General features: G+C 36.8%; 3 protein-coding genes and 1 long non-coding RNA gene across 5 annotated transcripts in view; 3 read left to right on the forward strand and 1 right to left on the reverse strand.

Annotated features, from left to right (window-relative positions):
- The window catches only part of LOC123876469, a 32,165-nt gene extending 29,678 nt beyond the window's left edge, over positions 1-2,487 (forward strand). The window contains exon 5 of the long non-coding RNA XR_006798367.1: positions 2,476-2,487. This is a non-coding gene — a long non-coding RNA (uncharacterized LOC123876469). The remainder of the gene's footprint in view (positions 1-2,475) is intronic.
- The window catches only part of LOC123876467, a 49,424-nt gene extending 44,269 nt beyond the window's left edge, over positions 1-5,155 (reverse strand). Inside the window, exons 1-2 of one of the 2 annotated variants that reach the window (XM_045922742.1) lie at positions 4,694-5,155; positions 3,067-3,257 (exon numbers count right to left, since the gene is read on the reverse strand). In XM_045922742.1, coding sequence (XP_045778698.1) covers positions 3,067-3,178 — 112 coding nt within the window. In that variant the 5' untranslated portion in view covers positions 3,179-3,257; positions 4,694-5,155. Of the gene's footprint in view, positions 1-3,066; positions 3,258-4,687 lie in introns of both variants that reach the window. The other variant, XM_045922741.1, reaches the window with a different exon arrangement.
- A 556-nt stretch (positions 5,156-5,711) lies between these two features.
- LOC123876559 lies at positions 5,712-13,360 on the forward strand. The gene is made up of 7 exons (XM_045922872.1): positions 5,712-5,754; positions 6,464-6,478; positions 6,931-6,956; positions 7,045-7,130; positions 7,363-7,451; positions 7,578-7,701; positions 13,159-13,360. Exons 1-7 carry the CDS (start codon positions 5,712-5,714, stop codon positions 13,304-13,306), a joined length of 531 nt encoding a protein of 176 aa, XP_045778828.1. The 3' UTR covers positions 13,307-13,360.
- An 80-nt stretch (positions 13,361-13,440) lies between these two features.
- Positions 13,441-24,816, forward strand: LOC123876468. Its single transcript, XM_045922743.1, has 3 exons — positions 13,441-13,882; positions 21,767-21,903; positions 22,719-24,816. The coding sequence occupies exons 1-3, from the start codon at positions 13,868-13,870 to the stop codon at positions 22,870-22,872; spliced, it is 306 nt and encodes a 101-aa protein (XP_045778699.1). The 5' UTR covers positions 13,441-13,867; the 3' UTR covers positions 22,873-24,816.
- The last annotated feature ends 1,124 nt before the right edge of the window (positions 24,817-25,940 follow it).

Raw genomic sequence — 25,940 nt, forward strand, 5'->3', positions numbered from 1 at the left:
GAACTCCATTAAAATAACGAAGTTGAATGTTCGATATAATATTTACAAAAAAACCAAGTCAAATCACCATAAGCTCGGAGCATCTTACTAGTGTTGTCACAAAGGTCTCGAGGTCAATGCCCCGTTTGGCGGGCGGGCCACATTTTAAAATGCACCGCGAGCTTTGAGTACAAGAAAATTCTATACTGCCTTATAGTGATATTGGCGCCGATTCTGTTATCTTTCTCTGAACTAAATTTTGAGTATCTGTATCTTTTTCTTTTTGAAATTGCTAAGACACAAAAAACTCTATTAGAAAACTAGAAAAGAGCTGATAACTTTCAAACGGCTGAACCATGGCTGAACCGATTTTCTTCGATTATAGCTAAGAACACTCTCAATCAACTCCTTTCAAACAAAAAAAAAACTAAATTAAAATCGGTCCATTCGTTTAGGAGCTACGATGCCACAGATAGATATAAACAGATACGCACGTCAAACTTATAACACCCCTCTTTTTGGGTCGGGGGTTAAAAAAGGATAGAAGATGAATTTTACATTTAAAGACTCTGAATTTTTCCCGACATTTGGCACGATAAATCAAAAACTATTACGCACAAAAATAATCAATACCTGTTTTAGAATGTAAAAGTAAATCCCTTTCACATGATACCACACATGACAGACAGACGGACAGACAGACAGACGGATGGACGGACGGACAACAAAGTGATCCTATAAGGGTTCAGTTTTTCTTTTAAGAAACGGAACCCTAAAATTAAACCGTTGCAACTAAATAGGTTTTAAAAGGTAAGTAGATACGTGATATTAAGTTTCACGGAAATACTTTAAACTTCATCTTTACTTACTTCTTCCAAACTAGATAGTTTTCGTAGGAATATTACGAGTAGGTAGGTACACCTTTCACTTCGCTATATCGATTATCGATCAATTTCGAGCTCATTTCAGTTTTCACTCATCACAATGAGTTAATCTGCTAACTGTAGGGCTTTAGAAAGGAAATAATGATTGTGCGTGATACTTGATTCTTCTTTGATTAGAGTTACCATGCCAGAGAAGAATAAAAGGACAAAAAGCGAATAGCATCTTATTTTTGATGACTCTAATAATAGCGAATAGCTTTTTATTTTGTGACTAGCTGTGCCCGCGACTTCGTTCGCGTGGAATAGTGACTTTTCGGGCAGTATGTAGGTTAAAAATGTTCGCCGTGATTCTTTAAATTGACATAACTTTTTTATTTATGAACCGATTGACATGAAATAAACACTAAATGTTAAGTAAAGCTTACTACAAGATATTAGTGAAAACCGTATCTAAATCGAATAAGCCGTTTCTGATATTAGCGTGCACAAACACACAGACAAACAGACAAACAGACAAAAAAAAATTAATTACAATTTCGGGTTCGGCATCGATATAATAACAACCCCTGCCACTTTTTTTTTATATATTTCCATTGTACAGACAACACTTTTCTACAATTTTATTATATGTATAGATTAATAAATAACATAGGAAAAAATATGACTATTGTGTACAAGCCATGATATCTAACACTTATTTTATATTAAGCTAATTTTTTACAACTTATTCAGAATGTAACATGCGCTAAAAAATACGGCTTTTGCAATAAAATTCAATTATGTACTTAGTGCAATCAAAAAACACATCCACAACGGGTTTAAGCTTTTACTTTTATACCTACTTGTGTGTACAACACACGTTACGTATGTTTTGCTCTGCGTAATTGCGTATACATTTACGATTACGATTAACTTAATAGTAGTGTTTAATAAATACAAAGGCTGAAATCTATATTAAAACAAGAAAGATTTATGTCAGCGATATAACGCTATCTAGTTAAGGTTCCGTACCTCAAAACGGAACCCTTATAGGATCACTTGATTGTCTGTCTGTCTGTCAAGAAACCTATAGGGTACTTCCCGTTGACCTAGAATCATGTTTGGCAGGTCTTATAACACAAATACAGGAATAAATCTGAAAACCGCGAATTTGTGGTTACATCATTTAAAAAAAAGTGTTTTAATTTTCGAAGTAAGATAACTATACCAAGTGATGTTATTATATGAAAGGGCTTTTTCTGTACATTTTTAAACAGATTTTTATTTATTTTTATGTATAATAATTTTGACTTATCGTGCAAAATGTTGGAAAAAATACCTGAGTACGGAACCCTGAGTGCGCGAGTCTGACTCGCACTTGGCCGGTTTTTTTTAAACAGTGTAAGAGCAAAGTCAAAGTTCGCTCATTAAAAAAAACTGCAGGTATCGTTTTCTATAAAATTGCAAAAACATCTGCAATATGGGAGAAATTGATACTGACTTTGAAACTTTAATTAAAGGGAAAGTCTAATTTAGAAACGATCATGGTAACCCTATACCTGTCCCACTTTTCTGGGTGCCAACTTCCGTTGGTAGGGTCCGGTTTTTTATGCCCTCGTTTTTTATAAACAAGTTTGGTCATAGAGTATGTTATTATTTTAAAGGTCCTATAAGAATAGCTCTTACGTCATTTTAGGGGTCATAAGTATTAATAGCCATTGTGGCAAGCCAGTTTTTAAACCACAGCGCAAAAACACCAAAATTATAACTGTACCTACATAGTTATATAGAAGTTTTAGACAAATCGGATTAATTATTACATGCAACAAAAGCTTTTTTTACTTAAATGATTGAAAATAGTTTGCAATGTAGATACTAGATAGTATGTTTTAAGCTAAAATATTTTTGTTTGTGTTTGTTTCCAAGGCAACATGGGGAAATAACTACTGTAAATTGTTTCATTGGGAACTATTTCACTAGGCAGTTGAATATGAAATTAATTAGGTAGAGGGTTGAAATTTTCAGTGTACTACTGCTGCTATATAACAACTAATATTATAAAATTCAAAATGGCCCCCATGCAAATTAAAAAATATAAAAAGCGTTCTTTTTTGTATGATGGTACAGAACCTCTGATGCCAGTCCAACTCACACTTGACTGATTTTTATAAATAGAATGGCAGTTTTATAAAATGTAGCAGATATCATGGCAGTTTATACTCACAGCTATAAAAGTGTCCCCAGGCAGGCAGGCCCACTGCTACAGCCCCAACGATAAAACAGATGAACCCAAGCACCACCACGGTCACAGAGTACAGAGCCTTGCCGCTGGCCATGGCTGCATGACTCAGCCTATCTCGTCAGCGCTTGTATACATCAGGATCTGGTGCTTATTCTCACCACTATTGAGCACATCTGAAAATAATTAAATATATCTTTCATTACAACACTAGCTGATGCCCAACCAACAAAAAATTTCAGCCAAACCCATCCAGTAGTTTTAGTAAAGAGTAACAAACATCCATACATACATACAAACTTTCGCATTTATTATATTAAGTATGATTGATCTTCATCTGACACTTATTATATCAATATAATGTGTAACTGCCTCCTTGATTTTGTGATTAGCATGTGCAACTGCAGCTGACAAGGGCCTAAGTTTGATTTCCGGTTTGGGTCAAAAATAGTTCAGTATCTGATTCTTCTGATAAGAAATTCTCTGTACGTACTAGCCCAGAGTTAGGAAGTTGACAGTGTTGCACCCCCAAGAGCATGTAAAGCCATTGCTCCTGTGCCTGATTTCCGTCCTATTGGGCTATGAGAGTGAGGGAACAGTGAATGCACCTGTGTTTGCACACATTTGCAACACACTTGCATTTACTTAAGAACTATATAATCTCCCATGCCGTTGGCTAATCTCTATGGAGATTGAAATTTGGTTAGGAGGACATTATTATATTACTTTTGGAAAGACCTCTTTTGTGTATCTTAACAAGTGTAAATTAAAAATTTATAACACCCCCGACAAGTGAAGGGTAACTAGAAAATACCTAATAACTTTCAAATGGCTGAACCGATTTTATTGGATTATGGCTAAGAACACTTTCGCTCAAGACACCTTCCTTTCGGCTTTGCAGTAGTCGGGTAAAAAACTAAATTAAAATCAGTTCATTAATTTAGGAGCTATGATGCCACAGACAGCTACACAGATACACACGTCAAACTTATAACACCCCTCTTTTTGGGTCGGGGGTTAATAAAAAGTGACTAGTGACTATTAGACTTTACGCAACATTATGGACAACTCTTAGGCATGCAGATTTTGTCACTATGTTTTCCTTCATCAATAAAGCAAATTAAGTGCCAAGTTGCTACGGTCATTTGCTGGTTTTTAAAGTTAGCTGCTTAAACCCCCTTTTTCATTTAAACAAGATCCTACCAGATTCATAAGTATTCAGTATTATTTGCACAGCATTAAAAAAATAGAGGTTTGCAAACCAAATTCTAATTAGAATAAAAACCAGTCCAATTTTGAATACTCTGTTACTTAAGTATAAGCATAACTAAAGGCTATTAATTATAAAATCTAGAACTTCTTAAACAATTATTACAGACTAGAGGATGCCCGCGGCTTTGCCCGCGTGGATTTCGGTTTTTTTAAATCCCATTGGAATCTGATTTTCCGGGATAAAAAGTAGCCTATGTTCTTCCCCAAGTCTGTACCAAATTTCATTAAAATCGGTTCAGCGGTTGGGCCGTGAAAACGTAGCAGACAGACAGACACACTTTCGAAATATTAGTATAAATATTAATATGGATATTCAAATGATACTTTTACTTACGTTTACTTGAGAACTAGTCTCGCAACCAGACACAAATCACTCGGGTATAAAACAGTAATTGATTTGGAATTAATTTACATACAAGTAACATCTCTATAGCCAATAAAGCTATGCACAATCACATTTCATTATTTTTCACGTGAATGCACCAGTGTTCACTCACAATTCGAAATTCGAACCTTCTACGATAGACACACCTTCGTGTACGTATTTTTGAAAAATGAAAACAAAACTTTTGATACACTTTTAGGTAACTGTAAATAAATATTTAATTAACACGTAGCGGTAACTTTACTACCTATGTTTTAAGAAGTGGGAAAACGCAAACAATGATTCTTATGGGAACCACGATGCGCATACTTTAACCGCGCGCGACGTATTTTCGTTTCAATTCAACTGACGGCGAATGATGTCTGTACTCTACTCTGTAACAGAAAACAGAAACAGGTTTTTTGAGTATCAAACTGCCATTTAATAATAGAGCTGCCAGTCTCAAATTCATATTACCCCAAAATATTATCAATTTCTTTAAAAGTACACGTTATTATAGGTGTGGATTGAAAGGAATAAATCACTCTTACAATTTATTGTTAAACTAAATGTTGGCTGTGACTTCGTTCATGTGGATGTAGGTTTTATAAAATCACGTGGGAATCCTGTGGTTCTCCGAGATAAAAAGTGGCCTATAATGTTATACCAATTATAAGCTATCGACATTTCTAATTTAAGCCAAATCAGTTTAGTCAATGTGGCATGACGGAGTGCCAAACATCCAAAATTTTCACATTAATATCATTTAGAACAGTTGAATGAATAATTCTAAATTGATTTGTACTTCAAACAAAATACCTCAAAATTGTGGTAATGCTCTATAGCTTGCAATACTACTATTGAGTTGACAGCTGACAGTACGTTAACCACCCACAGATGTATGACCTCTATGCTACATACATCTCTAGCCTCTATGCTTTTTTTTTTTTTTCTTCTCGTCTGGCTTTACATAGAAGCCTCTATGCTAGCCACTATGACGTTAACTGATTCACAGATTATAAATTGCCACAGAGTAAGTAACTAAAATATTTTGCAATTATTCAAGTTGCAGCGTTTAGGGTTGCAGTCCAAGTGGCAACAAGTAACTTTAGAAATTTGTACGAGGTTAAAAAATAATGGAATTAAAAAGATAAAAAAACCAATCGCATGCAAAACCTACTTTAAAAAACTTAAAAGCGTTCAAAAAATTTATCAGTTCCACGAAATAAATAAAAATGTTGCCTGTATTTTATTTAATTATTTGTTAAAAAACGAAGGGTTATAAGTTTAAATTCTAGATGGCACTAGAGGGCGCATTTTACTTTTTACTTCTTTTTATAAACCACTTACCTTTCGGGCTTTTTGGGTAAAATTTATTTTTGAATGGAAATATACACTATTTTAGAATACTTACCGTCAAAAATCGAACTTTAAATCATGCGAAAATATCACTTTCAAAGATTTTTTTAATGATGATTCACAAGGATCCAAAGGATTAATTTGCTATAATCCACTGAAACAGACAAATCTGTATGGTGCAACTATTGGTGCAACATGCAGCATGCGATATGCACCACCCACCCTCCCACTGCTAAACGTTGCACGTTGCACGTGAAAAGCCAGCCACTATTTTTTTTTTGGAAAATCAAAGGTAAAAGACAGTTGCCGCGGGACGTGGACGAAGTCGCGGGAAACTGTTAGTGATTAATAAAACAATATAAGTAGGTAACTATTTTATTGGAAAAGAATTGCAGTATCTAGGTAAGAACTTAAATTTAATGTAGTTAGGTACAGTAATGTAATGTAGTAACTAGGTACCTATGGCATGAATTTACCTAATGCCTTATGCCAATTTGTTCTAGATTATCGAGGTCAGTCTATTTTAGTCGACTCCCAAACAGTGAAATCCCGTTTCCCTTGCATTCTTATTAAGCTCATTGAAAATATTCAAAGAATTATAAATTACTAGTAATTTTATTACCATTTACAACGTTTACGACGTGTAAAACAAAATATTACTAGACGTTTTAAAAGAATTCCAATGCTAACGATATAAATACGTGGGTGTCATATAAACTAATGTGTTTATATTTTAAGATGTTGGCGTTAATTTTCTTTTGTTTACTTTCAACCACCCGTAAGTTTTCATTCGCACGTATATTAGTTATGTGAATTGATAACATACTTATATATTTTTTTATTATTAATTATAGTGGTGACATCTAATGGAGATCAAAACGTAAGTAATTTAATGAAAAAAAAAATATCAAAAGGCAAAACATTTTACCTGAACCTTATACCAATATAATATTTTTCTTATTTTTTAGGCAACAAACGTAGCATGTGGTGAAGTTGGTGATTGCATTGCCAGTCAAGACTGTGATAATAAATGTGGTTGTGATTCTTCTGCAGCGTAAGTTAAGTAGCGTCTTTAGGTATTAGATAGCAGGTAGTTTTGCAGTTGTTAAGTTATACTGGACACTGGTATTTTCATTTTTATTTGAGTAATTGCTGTTCAGTATGTAATAAACAGGTACATATTTGCAGTAGAAACCATCATTTAAATTAAAAATAACTAAAAATCCATTAGGTATCTAGTTAACTACTTAAGTAAATAACTACTGTATAATATTTTAAAATTGCAGTGTACTGTTTTATAATGAAACCCTGGAAGAATGTGTCGTAAATGTGAAAATGCTGTTACAATCGTTACAAGAAAAACATAACATTCAAGGTAAATAAAAAACTTTTCTATGAAATTTCACTATCGAGGATTTATATTCATGCTCAACCGATTTTACTTCAAAAAAGTAAATTCCGTTAAATGTATTCGTACATTAAAGTACCTAACTTTTTTCAGAAAAAATACGCAAGGAAGTGAAGCAAGTATTCCAAGGAGTTATAGTATCTGTTATATTATTTGTAACTTGTGGCAGTCTGTGCGTCTGTACGGCCTGCATTTATTGTATTCGTATAAATTACATGTAAGTAGTTATATCTATATAGCTTAAAGTAAATAACAATAATAATGATTACCATTTTATTAATGTCGCAAAGTCGTCAATTTTGGTGCGGCTATTTAAGCTAGGTCATGGGTGACGATTGGCTTAACCGTCGATTATCACCTTTTTAGCAGAAAAATCACTTGATAGTAATTAGCAAAACATTTAGGTACCAAACTAAACTTTAAAAAAGAGATAGCAGTCGATGGATAGCAGCTATTTCTCTTTATCATTCTTAACAGCTTACGCAGCTGCATTTTATGATGATTTATAACGTGTGGAGTTTTAATAGTAGCGTTTTACCTGAAAATAAAACGCATATTAAAATACTTACCTCACTGGAAGCTTTATATTGAGAGTAGCATTTCCGTTTCCGTCGATTTCATGCCAGTTTTCGTACTTTTATTGATGTCATATCCGGTTTTGTGGCGCCACCTGGCGGGGTCGCGCTCAAAGTTTTCGTAAATTGCTCAGCGCGGCCATGGCTTCATTGGCTCAATATCACCAGGCAGGAATTACTGAAAGCTTCCAGTGAGGTAAGTATTTTAATATGCGTTTTATTTTCAGGTAAAACGCTACTATTAAATAACTTGACCGTAACTGGAAGCTTTATATTGAGACCCTGTTTGTTTTCGCCTGGTGACGCCACATAATAGATATTAGAATTCTACGCCAATGTGATAACATTTGTACCATAATGACTACTTATATGATATTATGTTCTTTTTCATAAACAAAATTTTGTTTATTTGAATACAAAATCAATAAAGAAAAGAATTTTAACTATCAGTCATAGAACTGAAGAATAGTTAGTTGAGCGATACCACCTGGACTAAGTACATTGCCTTCAATCACTTTACATTTAGAAAAATTTTGAATTGTATTAGCTGATTGCTAATTTTCATGGGCCATCTCATCATAAGAATGATTTTCCCTGAGTTGAGTGTATGTTACTAGAAGTAGCAGATATGCTTGCTTCTTTCAAAAAGGTCTTTACCCAGTCTGCTATACCTACTGTACGAGAGGCACGTTTAATCCGTTAACCATTATAAAATATAGAGCATTATATTTTGTAGCATATCATACTCTGTCGTTCAATAATTAATTACCAATTACACATATAAATCCAAAAAGAGGGTAAAGATACCCGTTATGACTATTCCTATTACAAGCAATTACTGATTGGTTGTCTATTTCAGATTTTGAGCCGAATTTAGGGCAAATGTCAGATTTTAATTTTATAATCATCAAATTTTATTAAATACACATCATTCGTTCTAAGGTACGAATTTGATGCAATATGAAGTTATCTGAATAGTAAGCAGTAGTAAAAACGCAGATATTACAAATGATTAGTTAAGTAATAAGTTATTATTAGCACCCCAAACGGGTGGATTTCAAATCTTTCTGAAGAAATCGATTTTAAAACATGCTTGGACATGAATACATAATTGAGTGAATTTGCTTTTATTCATTAATATAGCACATATAAAACACGCGCATTAACAAACATTACTTGACTTTTATTTCATACATCCAATAACAGATCCAATTACAGATTCGTGTAAGAGGAATGAAAATTCTAAATTTTGTCATTTATATTATGTGCCAAAACTGGTGCTAATTGTGATACTTTAGGTTCGTATCAATATTTTTCTTTAAAGACCATGACAATCAACGTTTTCAAGCTTATTTAATAGTTTCAAGATAGATTTCCGCTTGAAATTAAGCAGTGATTTACTGCTTAGGTTTTATGTGTCTAAAGTATTATACCACTCATTATTTCTAGACTTCTTAAGACAATGACAGACCCATTGCGAGTCAATGAGGCTGTGTTTTATATAAACGGTCGAGGCCCGCCAAACACTTTCGATCGGAGTAAATTATATAAACTAAATCAACTATTCAAAAAATATTCCTTTTGACCAATTGAGATGGGTCAAGAGTCAAGACGAAGAATTGAGATACAGCATCGTGAAACAGGACTTGATGGTCCATCAAATCTAAGAGTGCATAGTTGTGTACTTCGAATGCTTTCTCCGAGGTGAATAGATCGACCTCCAGGATTACCTACTTTGCAAATATTATTTCCACACAAGCTCGTATTGCCACTCTGGGAGGTTGGCTATGACATTAGATACAAATTATTTACATGATTACTATACATACCGGATATAATATTGTATGCTATGGTGTATTGGCAAGCCATAATTCCAGTATCTGGAATGTTTTATTCAGTAAGGATAACAACATCCTTAAACCTTGTAAATATGCTTTATTAACAAATGAATGAATGAAAGAATGAACATCCTTCCTCTTTTTCTTAGTAAATGAGAGAGTAACGTCTCGTCGTTACTTTGAATGACACTTGAACTAAGGCGTAAGAAGTGAGCCTTCTTGAAGCTTCTTATTAATGCTCCCAAGCCTGATCCAAAGCATCCGTTACTAGAACATGAACTAGTGGAGGTAGCTAATATTTATCCTTTAGCCCTTATAATTTATTTATCGCATCTGCCCGCTTGGAGTGCAGCGTGGAGATCGCCGCTTGATGGATAGACGACATTTAACGAGTCGCAGGGATCCGCTGGATTCATGCGGTGTAATCACGTGGCATGTGGTAGTCTCTTTATGAGACCTATGTCCAGCTGTGGACGTCTAACGAATGATAATAGTGATCTACCAGTATTGGATAGATCTTGGATTATCCAGCGGTCATTTGTTTGTTAACTAGCGTTTCTAACTGTTCTTACATCCAACAGCCCTCTTTGGAGGCATTTTCTAGGGTCCCATAGTATTTCTAAATAGTTAGACTCACTCTTTCGTGGTCAAAGAACCAATTCTCAAATTTTATATACCAAAAACAGTAAGTTCGACTGTAGTAGATATTAACTTAATGCATGTAAAAAATGTACATGTATTAAGTCTCTTGTACATTTAGCATGTACTTGCCTTAACTTGCTATGACAAGTCAATTAAGTAAAATAGGACTCATATTTCACCATTCTCTTAATATCACCCATAGACACCGTGGTTAGTCCGAACGGCAGGTAGGTTATCATCTAATCTATCTAACTTTCCCGTACGGCCTCAATAAGAAGCACTGACACAAGACTGTTTCACTACATGAAAACAGACTTTGCATGTTTATCAAAATGAAATGTTCTGCCATAACATACATAGTTGTTTCGTACTCTAAGATGTGATCTCTTCTCGGGATGACACTTCGGAGTTCGGTACCAGAAACAAGGTGAAAAGGAAGCTTGGCGTGCGGTGCAAGCTTCATGATTCATTTTACGCACTATTGCATACAGTTCCTTGGGAAAAACAATAGGTGGCTTTTTAAATGTTGGTATGCGATACCATTGAAATAACCTTTGTATAACCTCTGGTGCCTCTATTTTCTTTCATTGCGAAAGACAGTGCACTAAATAACCTGCTTGGAACGAGGTCGGTTTAGTTTCTCTGATTTGTCTTGGAGAATTCGGGTGCAAATAATCATGCTGTGGCTTACTTACCTTTTTGGACCGCCAGTCCTGATTGAGGAACGACAAGAACTTTTTAGATGACCTTTGTAGATATTACCGGTATGTTCGTTTCCACCCCGCGAGGGTGTATGATATAGATCATGTTGGCATCCACCCCGCGAGGGTGGATGATATTGATCATACTGGTATTCACACCGTGAGGATGTATGAGATTGTTCAAACTAGCATCCACCCCGCGAGGGTGGATGATATTGAGCATACTGGTATCCACCCCGCGAGGGTGTTATAATATTGCTCATGTTAGGATCAACCCTGCGAAGGTTGAATGATATTGATCATACTGGTATCCAACCCACGAGAGTGGATAATATTGATCATTGAACAGGCTCAATGCACGGCAAAGGTAGTCATGGCAGCTCTATGTATTGAAATGGTAACATTTGAAATGCATGGCCCCTACGAGGGGCGAGTGAAGGAAGTCACAGCCGAGGGGCCCAAAAAAAACTATTTGCTTTATTACTTTTAATTAAATTATAAAAATTAAAACTAATTTACAATTAGAACTTATTCTATAGCTACGCGATGTAACTAACAGAATTTGGAAACTATCGCTACGCGATGTAGGTGATAGAATGAATTTTTATTTTATTTCCGTTTTTAAAGAAAACTAGAATTTGGGTCGCGGTTGCGAAATCGCTGACTCCGCCGCTCGTGTCTTGAGGCTGCATCATGGGTCAGCGCTATACGTATAGCTATGTGTTCTTTTCGACCCAAAAAATATTAACAAACTCCACTCGTTTTTCCCATATGGCTGTAACCAAAAGACCCACCTGGCTCGTGATAATTTCGCAGCGCATCGCAATACCTTCTATGCTGTAGCTACCCACTAATTGTGGAAAGACCCGACGAAGTCTGATTATTGATTTCAGTCAATATTTTAGTTAATTTAATATTATTATTTAAGTTAATATTGATTTTCAGTTAATTTATATACGAATAAAAATAAAGTCAAGAAAGCACAATTTTTAGGAAAACCTAGGCTTATTTTTGTTTATGCAGTATGTGATAGCTGCATAAGCTTTATCTGCTAGAAATTGCAAGGTATCATACTTTTTTACCTCTTTGTTTGTTTCTAGGTCTATGAACCTTGAGTTTTATCAAAGACTTTTTAATGTACTGTTACTATTCGATGTAACAATTTGAATTAACAATAACAATAACTAGAAAAGACATATCATAATCTTAAAGGAATTTCTCGTATAAATCCGAGAGGATTCATTTCAAAATGCAATCGAGGTCATAACTATCGTCATGTACCCTCTCAATAAAATGAGCATATTGTAACAGACTTAAAAGGTAAATTTTAGCTAATAATATTAATTTCAAATATTTGAAATTCATTTCTAATAATCGGTTTCTAATTGTTACATCGTCTCAAGTATTTTTAATAACTACCTTCTGGCAAATAAATATAAAGTACTGTGATCCGAACGGACAAACCGTTAAAAATATTGATCACGTACATATTATTATATTTTACATTTTACATAATGTAATATAAATTAAAAATAAGTACTTACTGCGAATTATTCACCAAATTCACTTTTATAAAGTACCACACAATAAAATAAAATATCTTGCAACGTTTCGTGTTGACTGATTGCAAGTTGCTTCGACGGCAAACAAAACGCCAATGAAGCCATGGCCGCGCTGAGCAATTTACGAAAACTTTGAGCGCGACCCCGCCAGGTGGCGCCACAAAACCGGATATGACATCAATAAAAGTACGAAAACTGGCATGAAATCGACGGAAACGGAAATGCTACTCTCAATATAAAGCTTCCAGTTACGGTCAAGTTATTTAATGTTTACCTGTTTTAAGATTCTATCTTCATATTTTCTAAAATGTGTAGTTAGCTACTTACGTATCTTTATTATTTTAATTTCATTTTAGGGACAACCGGATGAAAAACGACGTAGAAGCTTTAGCCGCCAAATTGAAAAGAGAGTGTCGGTTTAGAAAATCTGTAAAGTCTTATCCGCATCAAAAAGCAGAAAGTTGCAATATAATCGTTGAAGACGCTGGAGTGTTTGTCGTTTGACGAAGAATAATTATTGTTAATTAAAAAAAATAGTATACCTACTGTTTTCCAGTAGATTTTTGTTTCATTGATTCTTATAAATAGGTTTCTAGCTCATATCCGGCATGCGTTGCAATGCGGTTTGTACGCCACCCGTTGTAATGGATCTTGAATCTTAATGCCACTACGTCAGAAATATTTATCAACTAACTACCTAGTGTTCAATAGTTTAACTCGATCAGATGAATGATGCGCGAACGCATAGGTGTCGAACGAGCAGATTAACATTAATTATTCAAATTATACATTATACAATTGAATTGTGCGCTTATAATCTATAAATTCCTTGTCTATGGATACAAACTAAAACGTCAGTTTGACATATTTGACATTAACGTAAAGAATGAAGAAATCGATAATTTTGTCAAATTCAAATTGGCCCAATTTTTTGTTTTGAAAACATTGCCGATTTTTAAATAATACGTAACTCATAATTACTATAAATATATTACAGTAATTGAGCTTACAATAATATCGAGTAGATATTGTGCTGTCCAAGTAATGAAGTGACGCGACAGCGTAATGGTTCACAATAAAGTAAGTTATTTTTTTTTTCTCTTAGCAAACTAAAATATATTTTTACTTGCTTTAATAATTTTCTTCCAAGTTTGCTCACATCGTTATTACGTTTAAACTATTTATCTAACGATTGTAAATCGATTTTGACCTACTTTTTATCTGATAAATTACTTAGTCTTAATTTTTTGGAAGCGCAGTCGCTATGCATTGTTTATTAGGTATATATTACTTATTTATAGTTTAATAAATAAATATCTAAAAAGATGTTCAAGCTTCTAAGAACAAGTTTCACTGAACCTTAACAATGTCGTTCACTTCAACCAGTTTGCTTGATTAGAAAATTGTCCTCAGTAGTCCAAGAGTCCAACGAAAGGAATTATTAAGTAGATCATTTCTGACTATGAATTTAACAGATTAGTTGGGAATGTTATATTATGTATGGAACAGAAAAGAACTACTTACTTGTGTTGGGAGGCGGACAAATTTGCAAGAAGCCAGAGCGGCAGTTTCTTTCTAATTAAAAAAAAAAAAAAAAACTTTACGTATTGTAACGAAGGAACATTTAATACTCTGATTGTAACTGACATGTAGAACTGTGATGTAGAATAAAGACTTGCCGCCAACCGTTTCTTAATTCTTTTATTGTATAGAATTTTCCAACTTACGTGTTTGAACCTGGTGTAAAACAAATAATAAAAGTAAAAGTTGTAAGAGCCCCAGCTGCTGCAAGGACCTGTGGGCCGAGGACACCAATTCCTGATGGAACAGAGGCCCTTAGAGCCCACCGAATTTGTACATGGCCCTTCAGAACCGGCTTGGATTGCTCAAGGAACCTTCAGAATGAACCAGATCGCAGCAGCTCTTGGCAAAATTTAAGTGTAACTTTGTTCAATTTATTGACAATTTAGTGAATTTTAACGGTTTTATCGGTTATACATGCAGTTGTAATAGTTTTTTTTTGACATTGTTTGATATGATTTTACATTAATTTGACTTATTTTACATTAATTTGACTGATTTTACATGTTCTTTGTATTGACTGTATTCTTTGAATAGTATTGACATGTATTTATGATTAATGAAATAATTTGATGATAAAGTAATGAAATTAATGATTATTGATGACATAATGATTGTTTTTGATACTAAGAGACATTATTTTATATGAATAATAATGCTATCTCTGTGAATTAATGAATTTGTTGATTTGACTTTAAAGTCTTTCACTGTAGCCTTTTGACTGTAATTTAATATAGGAATTTGACTTTAATTTATTAATAGCAACTGTTTGGTGGCACTAGACATTGTTTTGTTGTTAAATTTAACCATTGGACTTGTATAATTGAATTAGAAAAAGGTATAATTTAGATTGTTTCAGGGGCAGACTTACTGCATATTTTGTTAATAGAATTAAAGCGTACTTACTGTATCAATTTCAGGCCTACTCGTGCTTCCCAGACGAGTGTTAAAATGAGTGAGAAAACAGAGAAAGAACTTATCAAAACTCGAGCTAGCTTCAAGGGGCGTTTGACAGCGTTCTGTAATCACCTCAAGAGTATAGGAGACTCATTGAATCCGGTGCAGGTAACTGAACTGCAGCTGCGTCTTGGTAAGTTAGATAATTTATATCAACAATTCGACGAGGTGCAGTTGAGGATAGAATGTTTGGTCGATGACATAGATACCGTGTTACCCGAGCGAATTGAATTTGAATCTACCTATTTTAAAGTCCTTGCGAGAGCACAAGATCTTATCGCTCAGAATACTGAGACAGCTAATGAGGGTTTATGTAGTGAAAAGGGCTCGTCAAAGCGTGGCAGCCAATTAGTTAAGTTACCTACCATTGCTTTACCAAAGTTCAGCGGCTCTTTTAATAATTGGTTAGAATTTCGTGACACATTCTCTAGCCTTGTGCACTCGAACGAGGACATCAGTGATATTAATAAATTTCATTATCTCCGAGCATCGCTAGAAGGGACTGCGGCTATTGTCATTCAGTCTATTGAACTAAGTGCGGCCAATTACTCTGTGGCATGGAGTTTACTATGTGAGCGGTTTGATAACAAGCGCCTTCTAATTCAAAACCATGTGAGCGCTCTTTTTAACATTGAATCAGTAAGTCAAGAATCTTCAGAAAACTTAAAGCGCTTAATAGACTCGGTGAATAAGAATATTAGGGCATTGGAATCGTTGGGTGAGCCAACATTACATTGGGATACCCTACTTATTCACATGTTAAGTAAGAAACTTGACTCCAAAACGTTCCGTGAGTGGGAAGAATTTAAAGGTAGGTTACCCAAGGATACTTACATTAAGTTAGATTCATTGTTAGAATTTCTGCGGAACCGTGCAGATTTACTTCAAAATATTGAAACGTCCCGTGTGAAGCACAGTCCAAATAAACCTAAGTCCAATTTTACAAAACATAAGAGTTTAGTGTCTAGTGTGGAACCGAAATCTGTAAACAGTGTCCAGTCAAGTCAGTCAAGGTCCTGTCCTAAATGTCAAGGCGATCATTTTCTGCAGAATTGCAGACAATTTCAGGCTCTGAGTGAGCAAGAACGACGGAAGATATTACCACAGTTTAAAATTTGTTTCTGCTGTGTCAGGCCCGGGCACCTGTCAACTCGGTGCTGGGGCCAGCGCTGCAGGAAGTGTGGACGCCGTCATAACATCATGATTTGTACAGCTGAAAGTCAGAGGACTCCGAGTGGCTCACATAGTCAAAATGATAAGAGTCCTACCGGAGCTATGCCTAATGTTGAGGTGCCGAGCAACTCACCATTATGACTACTGTCATCTCATGATGAGAGCATAAAGAAAGACAACTCAAGGCATGATGTATTTTTATCAACAGCACTAGTGAAGATTTATGATATCCGGGGTTGTGATCGGATAGTGCGAGTGCTACTTGACCCTGGGAGTACAACTTCTTATATGACAGAGAAACTGTGCAGCTTACTTAATCTGCCTTTTTTAAGTGTGAATGAGCCTATATTTGGAATAAATAATTCAATGTCTCTGTCATCCAAGTTGTGTCGAGTATCCGTCAAGTCACTTAATGAGAGTTTTTCTACGGATTTAGTTTGCTATGTTCTGCCTGCTATTACAGATAATGTACCTGGTCGTGAGATAGATATTTCTAGTCTGAGGATTCCAAGTGATATCTTGCTAGCAGATCCCTACTTTTATAAACCTGCGGGTGTGGACCTTTGTATAGGTTCCGATGTTTTTTGGGATTTGTTAGGTTCAAGAAGTTATAGGCAAGGTTATGATAAACCTGTTCTTTGGGAATCCAGATTAGGCTGGTTAGTTGGTGGACGACTTGTAAACAGGCATAACTCAAATAATCGATTTAACAAGGTATGTTGCTTATCTACAGATGTTTCCGGGATGTCAACTTCTCTCAATGATGACATCAATGCAGCTTTGTGTCGGTTTTGGCAACTTGAGGAAGTTAGCTGTCAGTCATCATATTCTGCGGAAGAGAGAGTGGCCGAGGAACACTTTGTGAAGAATATGTCGCGTTTGAAAGATGGTCGGTTTTGCGTCAGAATTCCTTTGAAAAAATCACGTGACATGCTTGGTGACTCTTTCGAACGCGCCAAACGTTCTCTCTTTGCTATAGAGCGAAAGTTTAGAGTTCAACCATTGTTTAAGCAACGTTATATCGATTTCATGTCTGAGTACCTTTCGCTTGGTCACATGACAGAATGTGACTTTAGCCAGGCTCAGTCGGGGAACTTTATACCCCACCATGGTGTTATGCGTGAAACTAGTTGCACAACTAAGTTAAGGGTTGTTTTCAATGCCAGCAGCCCCACGACGTCCGGCGTGTCCCTGAATGATCTTCAGATGGTGGGACCGACGGTTCAGGATGACCTTTTGTCAATTTTGTTGAGATTTCGAACTCATAAAATTGTATTAGCAGCAGATGTTGAGAAAATGTACCGGCAAATTGTTGTACACCCAGAGGATAGAAACCTGCAGTTGATTGTGTGGCGGAGGAGTTCCTCTGAGCCTATTAAGACGTACCAGTTGAACACGGTCACATATGGAACAGCCAGTGCGCCATTTCTGGCGACTAGGTGTCTCAAGCAAATTGGTCTGGAATGCAATGATGCTGAGGCAAGAGAGATTATTCTCCACGACTTTTATGTAGATGACCTTCTAACTGGTGCGAACTCATTAGAAGAAGTTATAGAAATACGAAAAAAGGTTTCTGAAGCCCTTTCTTTGGCTGGAATGCCTTTACGAAAATGGAAGTCAAATGACTCTCGTGTTGTTTCATCCCAAAATGAAGAACCACCAGTTTGTCTGAACATGGGAGACTCAGAAGTCAGCAAGACGTTAGGTCTCAATTGGCAGGCTAGGTCTGATGATCTTCGTTTCTCAATCGATTCTGCACCGTCAAATGTGCTTACAAAACGGGGATTGCTTTCAGTCATCGCACAGATATTTGATCCTTTAGGGCTTTTGTCTCCATGTGTTATTACCATGAAAATGTTGTTGCAAAAACTGTGGTTGCATAAGCTTGCTTGGGATGATCAGTTGCCATTAGATATTGCTAAGACATGGTGTGAGATTCTTGAAACCTTACCAGTGCTAAACACTTTAAGGATCCCTCGTCTCATTCTTTGCCATTCATATACGAGTGTAGATCTGCATATATTTTCGGATGCCTCAGAAGGTGCTTATGGTGCTTGCTTATACGTGAGAAGTATCGACGCGGAGAGTAATACATGTGTTCGTTTGTTAGCAGCGAAGAGCAAAGTCGCTCCATTGAAGCCGAAAACCATACCACAACTTGAGCTCTGTGGCGCTTTAGTGGGAGTGCGGCTCTATGAAAAGGTGAAATCGTCTCTGAGAGTTAAGATAAGGCATTCAACATTCTGGACAGATTCCACAATTGTTTTGGGCTGGCTTAAAATGCTGCCCAGCAGACTTACCACCTTTGTTCGCAATCGCGTGGGCGAAATTTTGGAAAGGACTCAAAACTGCTCATGGAGGCATGTTCCGACAGACAAGAATCCAGCAGATCATTTGTCGCGTGGTGTCAAAAATACATCCATTCCCTCGCTTGATTTATGGTGGTCAGGTCCAAGTTTCTTGAGACAGGATATGTCACAATGGCCTTCACAAATTGTAACAGTCGAATCTTTGCCGGAAGTGCGATCCGAAATATCATTGCTTTCAACTGTAAATGTGAAAGGTGACACGGATTTTATACGTTTCGATCGCTTTTCGAATTTTCTTAGATTGCAACGTTGTATGGTGTACGTGATACGATTCATTAAGGCTTGTAAAAGGCAAGCAAGTAATGATTTTATTTCAGAGGATGAACTCCAAAATGCCTTGAATGTGATGATTAGGACATCTCAAAGGGAATCATTTTCAGAATATGACGTATTGATGCGAAAGCAAAAACTACCTTCTAAGAGTCAGCTTCTGAAGCTTAACGTTTTCATGGACGATCAAAACATAATGCGTGTTGGCGGTCGGTTAGAAAATTCTTCATTTGCTTACGAAAAGAAACATCCTATTTTACTACAGTCCACACATAAATTTACAAAACTTTTGTTTGATTTTGAGCATAAAAAATTAATGCATGCCGGGCCGCAGTTACTTTTAGCGTCTATTCGAGAGAATTATTGGCCAATTGGGGGACGTAATTTAGCTAGGTTGTGCTACCATCAGTGCATACTGTGTAAACGCATGCAAGGCAAAGTGATTGCGCCTCTTATGGGTAACTTACCATCATCGCGGTTGCTTCCTGGGGGTTATCCGTTCGAGTGTACAGGGGTAGATTATGCGGGTCCTATTATGTGCGCTAATCGTCCAGGTAGAGGATGTCGCCTCGTTAAAGTGTACATTGCTATTTTCGTTTGTTTTACAACCAAAGCACTTCACGTGGAGCTGGTAGGTGACTTATCGAGTGCTAACTTTTTGTCCGCGCTGCGCAGATTTATTTCTCGCAGGGGAAAACCAAAGCACATCTACTCTGACAACGGCACCTCGTTTGTTGGCGCCTATAAAGAAATAGGCAAATTTTTAAAGGACAGCTGCATTTCGGTATCCGAATCCGTTGCCAATGAAGGTATTGCATTTCACTTCATACCTCCTTATTCTCCTCATTTTGGCGGTCTTTGGGAAGCAGGAGTAAAGTCTGTTAAGTATCATTTGCGCCGCGTCTTAGGTAATAGTAATTTTACGTATGAACAGTTAAATACAGTGTTAGTGCAAATTGAAGGCTTATTAAATTCGCGTCCTCTTACGCCGCTATCGTCTGATCCCAACGACTTGCAACCCTTGACACCGGCACACTTTCTCATTGGGCGACCACTCACTGCTCTTCCTGTACTCAATTATGAAAATCAACCAGTGAATCGTTTAAATAGATATCAACGTATTGAACAAGTACGCCAGCATTTCTGGACCAGATGGAGTAAAGAATACATTAGTGAGCTGCAACACAGATCGAAATGGCAAGTACCTACCTCTTCACTAAACGTAGGTGATCTTGTTGCTATCAAAGAAGATGGACTTCCGCCATTGAAATGGAAATTAGGAAGAGTTGTAGCTGTGTATCCAGGTTCTGATGGAATAGCTCGCGTGGCGGATATCAGGACAGCCAGTGGAGTGGTCAGCAGATCGTTTAGTAAAATTTGCCCACTTCGAGAAGAATCTTCTGGTTGAAAGACAAGCTTTCAACGCGCGGGGGCATGTTGGGAGGCGGACAAATTTGCAAGAAGCCAGAGCGGCAGTTTCTTTCTAATAAAAAAAAAAAAAAAACTTTACGTATTGTAACGAAGGAACATTTATACTCTGATTGTAACTGACATGTAGAACTGTGATGTAGAATAAAGACTTGCCGCCAACCGTTTCTTAATTCTTTTATTGTATAGAATTTTCCAACTTACGTGTTTGAACCTGGTGTAAAACAAATAATAAAAGTAAAAGTTGTAAGAGCCCCAGCTGCTGCAAGGACCTGTGGGCCGAGGACACCAATTCCTGATGGAACAGAGGCCCTTAGAGCCCACCGAATTTGTACAACTTGGTAGAGTTATCGTGCCATTTGGCACATCATATCATTGGAATGTAGCCCTGCTGTCTACTTCTGTGCCATGTCCGCGGCAGCCCTAAAAGCTCAGTTAACGTATTGTGCATGAATGACGTCATCAGTACCAGATGCTAAGATAACTCAACCAGGTTGTAAGTTTGGTACATCACAATAAAATCATCAAAATAATACTTAATGTTAGCCAATGAAGCTTTTTGCCTGTACACAAAACTAAATTAACAATACCTAAATATCATGTAGTACTCTTAGTGCTGTTTACCTCACCTTAAGTTTTATTGTGCAGTGAAATCGTCCCCAAATTCTTTATATTTTCTGCATTCCTTTTTTTTTCTCATCTAGCTTTACAAAAATTAGCCAATGTCAAGTTTGTAGTTATTTGTAACAAGTTAGTTAAACTATATAAGTATGGACCCCATCTGTGCCGGCGACATATGCACGGCACCCCCTTAGAGTGCTTTCCAGTCAGTTTTAACAAAAAAAAAAAAAAAACACTCCAAAAAAGCAGAGCACGCCCGCCAGCTAACACCAACACAGACGAAGTCCCTGCATTCCTTTAAAAAACTAAAATTATAAATAAACTAGACTAAGGGAGGTAATTTTGGACCTCTGCAATTGTGTAGCATAGTACCCAAGGTGCTTGCCACCAGCATTGGATACCAAATTAATGGTCAAGATAGCTGCCAGGTCTTGAATTCTTGAAATTAACTTAAGGTAGGACAGGGTACAAGAATTAAAACATATCTCTCATTGCATTTATTTGCCACTGACTCTCACAACTTATTTTCAATCTGTACAGTATGCATACTGTTGGTTTTTTCCAGTGTCACATTAAGAGTGAGTGGGCTAGCTGGGACGCTTACAGGATGTCGGATCTGATGGACATGGTCTACACCACTGCAGGAGTAATGCTGGTGATGCTCCTCTTGATCTGCCTTTGCTGTGTGTTTATGAAAATAAGGTGAGATTATTCCTATAAGAAAGAAAGTGGGCCTCATATTAAGAAAGCTCAGTAGACAATGGAGGGAGTTATACTTGGAGTTTCTCTGTGATCAAATCAGAAATGAGGAGATCTATAATAATAATCACAGCTCAATAAGTTGTGAAGCTGGGCAGGGCACACAGTTGAAGAATTGACAGATGTTGGGGATGCATAAGATTCATACCAGAATGCATAAGTTTTATTAGACCCATACTATGTGAACAAACAACATCAAACATGCAAGACAAGGCATGTGGAAATCCCTACAAGAGATCTTTGTCATATGTAATATGTATAGGTATTGTTAGGGTTCTGTACCTCAAAGGAAAAACGGAACCCTTATAGGATCACTTTGTTGTCTGTCTGTCTGTCAAGAAACCTATAGGGTACTTCCCGTTGACCTAGAATCATGAAATTTGGAAGGTAGGTAGGTCTTAGAGCACAAGTACAGGATTAAATCTGAAAACCGCGAATTTGTGGTGGTTTTTAAACGATGTACATTTAAAAAAAAAATCAAAATGTGTTTCAATTTTCAAAATAAGATAACTACACCAAGTGGGGTATCATATGAAAGGGCTTTACTTGTACATCCTACAACAGATTTTTATTTATTTTTATGTATAAATTTTTGATTTATCGTCCAAAATGTTGTAAAAAATCTTGGGTATTTTTTCCAACATTTTGGACGTTAACCCAACCCTCAATACGCGAGTCTGACTTGCACTTGTCCGGTTTTTATACACATAAGACTAGTAAGGTATATTTTACTAATTTGCAAATGTATTTCATTTCAGTGACTTAAAGCTGCAGCGTTACATAGTGCAGACTGCAAAACAGAAGGGCCTGAACGTGGACCTCGACAAGTTGAATCCAAGATACAGACCCCAATCACCGCACGCCCATGAGAACTGCACCATTATGGTACCTGATGTGGGGATAGTACTGTAGAAATATTTATCATTGTGCAGTTTGTTATCATCATTGTCAACGGATAGATAGATACTGGACATGGTCTCTTAAAGGGACTTTTACATGCTATGGCATCGCCTGAAACCAGAGGTTCCATGTGACTTGTTTGATGTTGTCTGACCAAGTACTGGGGGAGTCTGCCAATGCTGTTCTATCCGAGGCGAGGATGCCATTCTAAGCTACATGTCTTTCTATTCATTTGGTGAGAGGCTGTGGTTAGACGACGCGAACATTTTCGTGTGTGGTACAGCGCTTGGTAACTGCGCTCTCATCATCATCATCATCAGCCTGCGGACGTCCACTGTTGGACATAGGCCTTCCCTAAAGAGCGCCACCGCACCCGGTCCTCAACCTTCCTCATCCAGCCACTTCCCGCCAGCCGCTTTATATCGTCGGTCCATCGTGCTGGAGGGCTTGCTTAAACGCGGGCTTCACTTAAAGACTTTCCGGTTTCAACGGCCATCGTCTCTACGACAGGCATGGCCTACCCACTGCCACTTCAGCTTGCTAATAGTTTGGGCTATGTCAGTACCTTGGTTCTCCTGCGCATCTCTTCATTTCGGATCCTATCCCTTACCGCTCTGCGCTCTGGTGTTCGTTAATTGTGAATGTTAACTTTGTTTCTTCTTCTTTGTCGTAACACTCTTAGCATTGCAGTCGTGGTCATCACGAAGTGACGTTTTTGGGCGCAGATGTTATACGCCTCACGAGCATTCGCCACTTGTCCCTGCTGGTCAATACTCTGGTACACTCGTGCACGACACCACCCACAGCGGACTTAATTTGATCGGTCCATCGCGTAGGCAATCTTGTTTACTAGGCAACAAAATTCAAACTCCCAATAACCAAAATAACACAGTCTCCATGATGCCACCCTGCCATCTGCCCGTTTCATTTCTCTAGCGTTCTAGTCATCATCTTTCTCAACTCAGCACCTGCCTAGCGTGTGTCTCCTCTCAGAATGATAAGAGGTTCAGGCTATAATCCACTGGACACGTGTGTATTGGCATACTTCATCTTTGAGAATAATATGGAGAACTCGCAAGCCGTTCCAGTTATTTATGTACTCCAGTCATAACCCTTCATCCCTTTGTCGTTCTCTGCGATAAAAATTATACCAAAAACAAATTTTTGTCAACATGGATGTGGCTTTATACAAGGTTTAGAAAACCACAAATGAAGGAATCGAGGCTTTTATTTCGAAATTTTTTATAGTTGTTTAAAAAAAAATTTGATGATTTACACTTAGTGTTTTTTATAAAGGCGTTATCATGATAGGAATTTTATTTAGAGACAAATACATTTGTAACACTTTTGTCGATTGTAAGTTTATAATCAAAACATTTTATGTGAAAAGTCGCTAGTTTGTAAGTGACATATTAAGGATTACTTAGTACCGCCATACATGTACAAAGAACCAGGTTTTCAGTATTGACGGTATTCATAACGGGAATATAGGCCAACCCACACCAACTTGTTGGTACCTATAACTGGAAACTGTTTCTTTATGGAAGCATCCTTAGACTGCTCGATGCTGTGGATAGTTGATCGCTTGAGCAGTTGTCAACAGCAATCAACTGCTTAAATCAGTTCTAGCTGTAGATATATGGTTGCACTAAGTAATAAGAGTTCAGACTTGCCTTATCCTGTGTCTTTTCTATTAAAATTGTGTGTTTGTGTAAATGAGGGTACCTATGATCTATCTCAGAATGAAATAGGGACAACATTGATAATGCAATTATACTATTTTCAAAATACCATGATATGGGTGACAGTTCCCAATTATCCATTTCACCATAATGCTTGTACTTCTTTCTAGAAAGGAGAATAATGAGTTATAATAAAAATAATGGATATTATCACTGTAATGAAAATATAGATTGCCTCTAGAAATCGATACAAAAATCTCAGTCTAAGTTAATTTAATAAAATAAAGATTTTTGAAGAAAGATTTGAATGTGTAGAGATGGACACAGTATTATAGGTAATACATCGATGGATTGGTGAGACTATCGTGTAAAAACCTTAAGATCGCGTTGAAATCGATTTCATAGTCCTTATAAACTTTCTCGATACTAAAAAAATATCGACCAGATTTGCTCAGAGCGCATTATGCATGAACTAACTGCCGGATATAAACTGTCGCCCACATCATGGTATCTCGAAATAGTGGGTATTATTGGACATGAGTAGAAGTAAAATTACATGTTCCCTGATAAATTCAACAGATCCCATGAATATGAGATATCCTACAGCATAGCCTTTTTACCCTCTTAGTGAATCTCTTTGCCTTATACCTTATACTAGTAGTAGAGGACATATTTTAGTGAAATAAATTTTAGGAGAAATATTTATTCCTAAGGGCCGGCGCACATAACATGGCGGAGCGCTGCGCAGAGCATGCCCACGAAGTTTTCCAATCGCGTGACACATTACGCGAATTTGTACCAGAGAATGTGCGCGCACGCGCGTGACTGCGCGCGGATGCGCGAGTATCCGCACGGATGCACAATTGATTTTAGATATTATTTCAATGAGGACAATGTCGATAATATTTTGACAGTGAAAAATGCTCAGCGCTCCGGCCCTTATTCGTAGTTGATAACGTTAGAAAGTAATGTGTAGCATTTTAGCCAAAGTTATTTTGTTATGAGTGCATTCTCTAAACTCTTTTCTTTGTTGCGTTTTGGCGTTTCATTGTATTATGTATAGTCTAATGTAATATGTAAAAGTCCGCGACCGTCCGCGATTTTCCTTGGCGAAAATTTAAGTACCTACTCTTTATCTCATATCCCGCGAATTTCGGAAAATCCGACATTATTCCTTGTCTACAAAACTACTGTATATTGTTCTAGCACCAACCGTTTGGGCTGGGCATTAATGAGTCAGTCAAGTCTTAGGTCGAAATCTATAGAGCGCACTTTGACTTTGCTCAGACTTTGATTTTAAAACGAGACAGCGTTACACTGCTGGCATAAATCTGTCTTGTTTTAACTGAAACTTAAGTCTCAGTCTAAGACCTCAGCCTTAGTGAGTCAGTCTTTTCT

The sequence above is a fragment of the Maniola jurtina genome, chromosome 21 (assembly GCF_905333055.1).
Source record: "Maniola jurtina chromosome 21, ilManJurt1.1, whole genome shotgun sequence".
Lineage (NCBI taxonomy): Eukaryota > Metazoa > Arthropoda > Insecta > Lepidoptera > Nymphalidae > Maniola > Maniola jurtina.